We start from the raw sequence: 9,427 nt of genomic DNA on the forward strand, positions 1-9,427 counted from the left end.
GTAGTCATAGAAGTAGTGATAATAGTTCAGTGTTATAGTATCATTATGTGCATATGTTTTCGTTTTCTTTCTATATTACTGACATTAATCAAAAGTGTGAATTTCCCTTTGCAACTTATTCTTCAAACAGCAACGATCGACGGCGATTTAGATATTATCCTGTATTGTATTACTTTGTATTGTATTTTGTTTCATTTGACTATTGAATTCCAACAATTTACGATATAAATTAAGAACCTTCAACAATGACACTGAATGAACTTGCTAAAAGAAAATACTGTGAGCATCTGACGAAAACTGACCTTGGAATCTCCGTTTCATCTTTAGAAAGCGGGCCAACAATTTTCACACTCTGGGAAGATAGTTGAGTGTCACGAAAAATCTTACAAAATCACGACCATTGAGACTCTCAATTTGGTTCTATGTCGGCACAGGAAACATGAAAATCTCTTGTTGAGATATATAGTGCATGTTACGACTTGAACACTTTCTGAAGGATTTGCTAGTATTTACGCAAAGAAGAACCAGGTAATGATTTGGCCATCAACGAGATACAAACCGAAAAAATGAATCAAATTTGTATAGGGTACATGCAGGTAATATGAGACTGCAGGTAATATGGCACGCGTGACTTAAAAACCCTTATTACTCCACCTGAACCACTTCCTAAATGCATATAACGCCATCTATAGTTTGATATCATCACTGTGCTTAGTTCTTGATGATTTTCCTGCTCGCTGACTGAAAGTTTGGTGAGAATATCACCAAATACTGAAAAGATATGTAAAAATTACAGTATTTTTTAGCCTTGATATAAGATTTGACATTTCACCAATTACACTGGTGTAAGTAAAGTTATTGTGTGTGAAATCAATTCTTTGCATTTTACGTAAGCTCATTGATTGGTTTAACCAAAGAAAGTGTGTTTTGGTCTATGTACTGTACTAAATATGTGTTATATGGCTTCAAAGGGAACCAACAAGACCAAACAAGCTGCAGGTAATATGAGACGTCAATATGGCGGACAGGTTTTATTGACATCTCTGATTTCAAGTGACTTGCCTAATTAGATAGAAGCCAACATCAAAATACTTCATTTTCTTCTCTGACAGTTTTTTATATTCAAAGTATATAAAAAATGTATCACAAAGTACAACACACAGCTATATGAACATGTATGTAAATTAATATTTGTGTACTTTAGATAGGGTGCTTCCAAATTAGTGCCACAATTAATTTGGTGTGCTATAATCTTCAGTTTAAGTGTTATTTCATATGTGTTAGATACTGTACACGATTACTTCAAACATTTGAATTCACAATTTTCATAGTTTTAACCACAAAAGACTGGGGTCTCAAAGTTTGGTGTGATATTTCCGCGGTTTTCATTATTTTATTATTTTATCAATTTTCTTTTTGCAACTAAGCTAAGCCAGGCCTAGCTCAGTTGCAAAAAAAAAAGAATAATAAAATATAATAAAATGCCCATCAGGATTATCTTTTTTTCTTTAAACTTTTGTGCAACATTTGATACCTATTTTGTGAAAATAAAAGTAAAAGACCTTTACGTAATAATCTCATGTCGGTAATGAAATCTCATGTCGGCGTCAAATTTGAGAATTTCTGAGATTTGTGTACAAACACACGGAAAATTGCGTTTCATGCTTAAAATCAATTTTTGGCTTAAAATTGTGTTATTTGTCTCAGTTTTAGATAATATTCATATGATATCTATTAAAATTAGATAGTCATACAACACCAATAGAAAAAAACTCATGAATTTAAGACATAAGATTGTCATTTTAACATTGACACAATGTCTACCATGCACAGTCTCATATTACCTGCACATGCAGGTAATATGAGACTTGTGCGATGATGTCATAATTTGCATATTAACTGTCAACAAAAATATTTGATTGGTGCAAATGCTATATAAAAGGAAGGATGAATAGTTGCTAATTCCCAAAAACAAAGTTTGATGGGTTTCTCTGTATGCATCTTCATGCCATTTATGCAAATGAGCTTAATAGTCTCATATTACCTGCATGTACCCTACATTAGTGTATCTTCTCCGATGTCTAAAAGCATGGGTCAGAATTTCTATCAAAAAAAAAAAGATTATTTCAGAAATGATACGAATCGGACCGAACAAACGAAACGTAATAAGATTTCTTTACGTGACAACACGTAGGTTAGGTTATTGATGAAATCCGTTCATTTACTAACACCAAAAAAAAGGTCCTGTTCATTAGTTGTAAGACTTCGGGAATGTTACAGAGGAAATATCAAAGAGAACAGAGAATTACGGGGAGAGATTAGTCTCGTCTTACCAGTCTTTTCATGTCGTGACTGGGCGATCCGTTCTCGCAGGTACGGTAGCAGTCCGTAGGGTCGCCCTGGTTCAACCGACCCGTGAAGTAGTTCCACTTCGGGTTAGACCTCAAAATCGATCCTAGACTCCTTCGTTTCATGGTTGAGAATCGGAAACAAAGAAACACAGCGCTGATTATAACAAAATCATGAACGGTGAATTGTTAGACGTTTTATATTTCGAAGAGTTGACGTTAAAAGTCTCGTAAATAGCTCGAGCAGTGCATCGTACACCCTCTACATGAGAAAATCACTGCGTCGTAAACTTCACAGAGTGCCGATATTGCAGTGTTGCTAAAAATAAAATCACTAGTTACAATTGCAGAAAGCTTCCGACGGCGAGCCAATGTTATTGGAAAACACAAGTTTATTCAAAGCGTAACGTGAGCATCTGGTAGGGGTTTGACTTCGCTAAGGGATGACCTATCTTTTGAAGTGTCGTGGTGGTTTGCCGTTGTTGACTGTTCCGCGCAGTGCGAAACGATATGACTCCAACCGAAAAAAAAAAAAAAAAAAAAAAAAACGTTCTTCCTTCAGTCAAAGGTTTCATAACATTACGTCGACGTCATCCTCTGAGCGTGGGGCTCCAGTATGTTCGAAAGGCATCCGAGTGAGTGGAGAGCAATAAGAATCCACTAATAAAGAGGATACCAAGCCGCCATTGATCCAAAGATTGACGAGTTGTGTGTAATCAGCGCGGCAAGGCCCCCCGTCACCTGTGACTGATCAGTTGGTGATGCTTGATTTCGGCGGGAGTTTGGCGCACATCTTGATTGCTTTGTGCTTTGGTTTTTATTCTCCCTCCGTTCAGAGAATGCTGATTCATCCACACTTCAAATGTATCATGTGAAAATTCCTTTTTTTTTTCTGCAGAGCGCCTATTTGTTCCTCTTTCGCTTCCGTCGTATAGTTCACATTAACAAACAAACCGCTCTACTTGAAAATGTGTCATTTCATCACCCGCCAATATTGATGTTACGAAACCACAGTGACTGTCGAAATGAGAACACTCGCTAATTTTGAGCGCTTGTTTCGCGCTAAAAGCTCCCTGCTTTGCGGCCAAGCCAACCACTAGCTCTCTCTCTCATACACACACACAAAAGACTGACTTCCTCAAGTAGTCAATTAGCAACTGTGACATTTCGTTAAAAGCAGCAATTATATTTGTGTATATCTTGGCAGCTCCGGAGGTCCCGCATCTCACACAAAATGGAGACTTTGATACCTCGAACGTCGAAGGCAATTAAGTTGTCTTTGCGATTTATCACCTGCTTTTTTTTTCTTGCGTAACTTACAAAGTGAGTCAACATTCTTTGATGGACAAATAAAGCGGTATAATTCTAGATGATAAAGTTTAGAGTAGAATATGGCTGGGCTGTATATCTGCGAAAAACATTTAACAAACTATAATAGGCCGATAGACAATCTAACTAAGTTTAGGAGATAAGAAAGCAATGGTCATGCAAATGCCAATACCAGCCTTCCAAGGACAGCTATAATATTGACAAGTTACAAAATACTGTTTTGTTTTGTCACCTGATATTCCCCTATTCAGAAAAACAAAACAAAAACAGAACAAAAAAACAACAATAACATTAAACACACACTATTCTATCGTGTCTCCGCATCGGATACTTCGGGTAATTCTCTTATCGAGTATTTGTACGGATACTATATGCTCCCACCCCCCCCCCCCCCTTCGTTGGTCCCCAACACGCCTTTAAGAATCATTAGCTCTGGTTATTCATTTTTTTTTAATTTTCTTCTTTTTCTTATGCTTTATTAAACGCTATCACTGCTTTTACGACTTAAGTTGTGTCTAATGGACGCATTGAATACATACCCGTTTTAGTTCATCACTGATGTTCAACATGATAACCCGTTCGTTTCGTGTGGAAGAAATGTAATGTGTCGTTCATAATAGCATATGTTCATAATACAATCTACAGACATGACCTTCTTTACACACTTTGATATCATTAGAAAGTTCGTTCCAATTCACTTGAGTTTCGCCGGCATCGTTTTACGTTTCTCCGACTAATGTGTTTACTCTGCACTACGTTACCTGGCGTAAATGGTAAAGTGAGAGCTGCTGTTCCCACTTTACCATTTGCGCCAGGTAACGTATATAGTGCAGAGTAAACACATTTGTCGGAAAAACGTAAAACGAAACATATTCCTTCCTCAGTATCATTACTTAGACATACTAAAATTTACTTAAGGTTTTTACTATTACTAGCTTTACTATTACTATTGTATTTTTAACCTATATTTGTGGACCGCTCTGAAAACCAGCCTTTGGCTGACGAGGGTGTTCCACCCCATGAGTGGAAAATAAAATTGAATTGAATTGAATTGAATCAAATCATTGTTAGGTCAGCTACAATGTGCCAAAAAAAGAAACTAACTATATAAATACGTCATGCTTTTAAGGACAAGTTCACCTTCATAAACATAAGGATTGAGAGAATGCAACAATATTAGTAGAACACATCAGTGAAAGTTTGAGGAAAATTGGACAATCGATGCAAAAGTTATGAATTTTTAAAATTTTTGTGTTGGAAACGCTGGATGAGGAGACTACTACAGCTTGTGAGTCATATGCGTACAACAGTATAAAGAAAATGTAAAAGAAAATTCAACATATTTTCATTTTTTTCGCATAATAAAAGAGCTCTTGACTTGCCTCTTTCTAAAGGCAGGGGGAATAATATTGCCCATAACATTTGTCGGTAACGAGTCAGGGGAATGTGTACTTTTTTCAAAAGATGGAATTTTGTGAAATTCTCTTTATATTTTCCTTATATTGTTGTACGCAAGTTATTCATACACTGCAGTAGTCTTCTCATCCAGCGGTTGCTGCACAAAAATTTTAAAAATTCATAACTTTTGAACGGATTGTCTGATTTTCCTCAAACTTTCAATGATGTGTTCTACTAATATTGCTACATTCTCTCAATCCTTATGTTTATAAAGGTGAACTTGTCCTTTAAATATCGCACACATAGTCGCAAATTAATCATTTACCATAATAAAATGATATTGCCAATAATCGGTTTTTGACTCGACTCATTTAGCTTTCCAAGCGGGAATGATCATTGCCAAATCAAGCTGACATAAGACTGCCGACGGTTATTCGAGTGCTTCTCAAACTTACCAACAAAAATGTGCAATTAAACCCTAATTTGCAAAATTGTGTCCCAAGTGCAGTTTGTAAGAATGTCAAGAGACCGGATTCATTACTTTCGATGGTTTTGACAAGTAGCCGATGGAAGTGGCTAGCAGTTTTCCTGTTATTATTTTGTCAAACAACCACTTGGCCTGTAATAGGCAAAGTGATTGAAGCAATAAAGGCATAGATTTCGCTAATCCTTTCTTATCGTTTTGGCGCCAAAACATCCCTCACAGATATCACTTTGTTGAGAAGTCTTGATGTTCTTGTTTACTTGACTTTATATGTTTAGAAGCATGACTTAATGACTCACTTCTGTTATTGGTTATTTACGAGAATGGCTGAATTTTGCTGAGTCATGGCGTAAACACTTTTTTTTTGCGGTATTCTTTATTCAAAGTTCATTCTGTCAACGTAGATAAATCATATTTACTATGAAACAAATGAGTACAAAGAGAAAGACAAGGTAGAAACACGCACATCATCGCACATTCACACACACACACATACACGCGCACACACGCACGCACACACACACACACACACGCGCACACAAACACACACAACTATGCAAACAACAGCACACACTAAGCAGTGTTCCAATCTCAAGACCCAGACACGTCCTTTGCACAACCTTTCAACGAATGAACAAGCTGCCTATAGCTTCAGGATTGGTCAGTATAATTCTCTGACAGCCAAGATTTCCACCAATCAGAGTCGAGTAGCGCTGAAGGCGCAACATCCATGTCACGAACGAAGAGATCTCATAGCATTACAATGGATTATAATGCATGATAATGGACCGATCCGATTGCAGAGATGTATAATAAGTTTTATCGGGAACATAAGTAATACCAACTTGTTGGAAGTGATACATCTTGTTTAGATAATATCCTATTTAGGCCCTTAGCTCATCTACTCCACTGAATAATTGTGTACATCTTTATGTTCTTCTTCACAGCATCATATTTGTCTTAACTTTTGTTAAAAGTCCTCGAAATTAATAATCACTTTACATTTTGTATGCGACTGGGCGTCAAAAGGAAGACTTTTATTTACGTCCTGGATTTTACCAGCGTAGGGAATAGTCGTGGTGTAGAGTGTCTATTGAAACTGAACCTTGATGTTAGTGCAACCTGACAAATAATGTGAAACCGTCAGCACTAATTTTTGTGGGAGAATTCGCTTCTAACTTCACTGTTATGACAGACAGCACAAACCGGAGTGATAAGAAAAACAGAAACAATAGATATGATCATGACATCGCAGTTTCACTTTTACCTCAGTATCTCTTAGCAACCTCATCTTCGAATAGGTATTTCATTATTACCTTCTTCTACTTGATTATCTTTATTCTTTCATTTCTCAGCTCATTTTTCCCATTAGTTTGCTTTCATACCTTGTCAGCTTTAGTTATGATCAGCCTGACTGACCGTCCATTCGAGCCTTTTCCAATTTGTCAACCGCGACAATTCGTAAACAAAATCTGAACGTCCGTTTCGCAAGGCACGTTGACTGCGCATTTCTTTAGCAAACACATTAGCAATATTAATCCCTTGACGGTGGCGTGCGCGAATTTTTACTATTGACTTATCTCATCCTGGTCATTAAAACCAAGCGGGCAATATCTTCGGTTTTACTGTCCTATCTCCATGACAACAGGAATCATCTCGTGATGCGTGTAGATAGAAGAGTTGCATCATTTTCATTTTATCATTTCTTTTATTATTCCACAAAGGTAAATGATGTTGACCCCAAAGCCAAATAATAGAATAGCTCTTTCCAGTATTTTTGCGAAATCATTCTTGGTTACACTATTCTACAATGCACTTATGCGTCATTCATGCGTTACCCCATCTCCATACATTTTCTAAACTTCAGAATGTTCTTTGTGTTTTTTCTTTATCATCCTACAATTTGTATATCCATGAATTTCATTTATCCTGTTTTGCAATGTTGACATAATATGTACTTATATTCTTTGTGAAAAAAACCCTGTATTTACAAGTTCTGTTAGAGATGAAAAAAAAAGGAATGAATGAATGAATGAATGCGTCATCTTTTTCATATAATCAGATTTTATATTAACGGTAATCTCGAATGATGAGTATCTCGGGCATGGACTTTCCACACAACAATTTTAGATTAATTGTCGAAAAAAAACCTAAAACTCTTTGAAAAAAAAATCTATATCAGGTTTTTCACTCTGTTTGTGTATAAACAATATCAATTCGTCTTTCCATATCTTGGTTTGAGTGAATATAGATAGATAGATAGATAGATAGATAGATAGATATATAGATAGATAGATAGATAGATAGATAGATAGATAAATAGACAGACAGACAGATAGATAGATAGATAGATAGATAGATAGATAAATAGACAGACAGATAGATAGATAGATAGATAGATAGATATGTAGATAGAGGGAGAGAGCGGCTAATGAAAAAAAATGATGCTAATGATATTTTATTATTCGAATCCATATCAAACTGCATCTCAGTCCCGTGATTGATATGGAGCAGTTATTCTTCCACTACCACACCCTCCCCCCTTTCCCGCAGCTAGGAATGAACTCTTAGCGAGATGACAACTGTACGATAATAGAGGGTAAATGAGGTAAGCGGAGTTTAATGGAAGATGGTGTGGTGTGAGAGACAATTAATTAAATGCGGAGGAACTGGTGGAGCGAGATGGGATGGGAAAGCATCCCGGCAAGGCCGGCCTCGTCAAGAGACTCAATCAAAGATTCAATAAACCCTCCCGGACTAACGGGGCTGGAGTATATATTCAAGCCAAACAACGCAGGTTTCGCCCCGGACAAAGCGCAGGTCAGTTCGGAATGTCATAATTATTATATCGCTGTTGGAAATCATCTACAGAATGAAAACTGCCAGTCATGACAGGAAAAGCTTTTTACTAAGGTCGTGTAATAAACAGAAGTGGACTGAGTGATAGAGGCATGGTATTAAGAATGACGCAGTTAAATTAGTTTGGAATCAGTCATGAAATATAAAAAAGAATAAGGAAACATATGAAAACAAATATCATATATGGATGTGATTGATGAAAAACCCAAACGGTTGGCACACACTTCAGTTATTAAATCTATTGCTTGTGATTTATTAATACAGTGAGCACAATATCCGCGCAATTAGCAAAGCACTCACGTTTTACCTGTTGAAATAACACCAAACACTGCGCGATGAAAAAGCCCTCTGGCCATTTTATCCAACGCCAATATATCGTGTTTTGTGAGTTAGATTTAGATTATTTTTGTCCTTTTCGAAAGGTGACATGGAAACTCCAGTAGCCATGATTCCATACCAGAAGAGGTCACCGAAAATGGGACATACTGTGTGAAAATATCAGAGACATTTACATTAGTGTTATTTGTTTAGGATGAAAACCGAGACGTCTCAGGTTATAATCAGACATCTTGGACAACGAATATCATAAACGAGTAATAGAGATTTGTGTGCGCATATCACTCGCATGGGCAATAAACTAATATAAGTACAAACAAAGTATGCATTACAGAGATCTTTAGAGATAAAAGTGACAGTCATTAAAAGCTAATCATTAAAGGTTTGCCGAGACCTAGTTATCGTGGAAAATGGAACGCGAACGGAGTTGGCGGCGAACAAACACCGAATCGTGATTTTGCACCCAGCTAGTTCTTCCGGGCGCGATTACAGAGGGTATTGATGATGCATCAAGTTCCGCTCTTTGAGAGGTTGGACACGGTGGATGCAATAAAAGTGGGTATTTATTATGACATCTTGCCAGATGAACAAACCCGCGGCTACCTTCGCGGTACACCCTCCAACGAACATGGACATTCGCCCAGCATTATCATATACCACGAATATCTAGTCA

General features: G+C 36.9%; 1 protein-coding gene across 1 annotated transcript in view; it reads right to left on the reverse strand.

The window, feature by feature from the left end:
- Positions 1 to 2,586, reverse strand: part of LOC139724568 (transient receptor potential cation channel subfamily A member 1-like) — a 43,865-nt gene extending 41,279 nt beyond the window's left edge. The window contains exon 1 of the mRNA XM_071635699.1: positions 2,334 to 2,586. Coding sequence (XP_071491800.1) covers positions 2,334 to 2,474 — 141 coding nt within the window. The 5' untranslated portion in view covers positions 2,475 to 2,586. The remainder of the gene's footprint in view (positions 1 to 2,333) is intronic.
- Positions 2,587 to 9,427: the final 6,841 nt, after the last annotated feature.

Source organism: Diadema antillarum, unplaced genomic scaffold (assembly GCF_040938485.1).
Source record: "Diadema antillarum isolate AM-2024a unplaced genomic scaffold, OU_Dant_1.0 scf00000221, whole genome shotgun sequence".
Classification (NCBI taxonomy): domain Eukaryota; kingdom Metazoa; phylum Echinodermata; class Echinoidea; order Diadematoida; family Diadematidae; genus Diadema; species Diadema antillarum.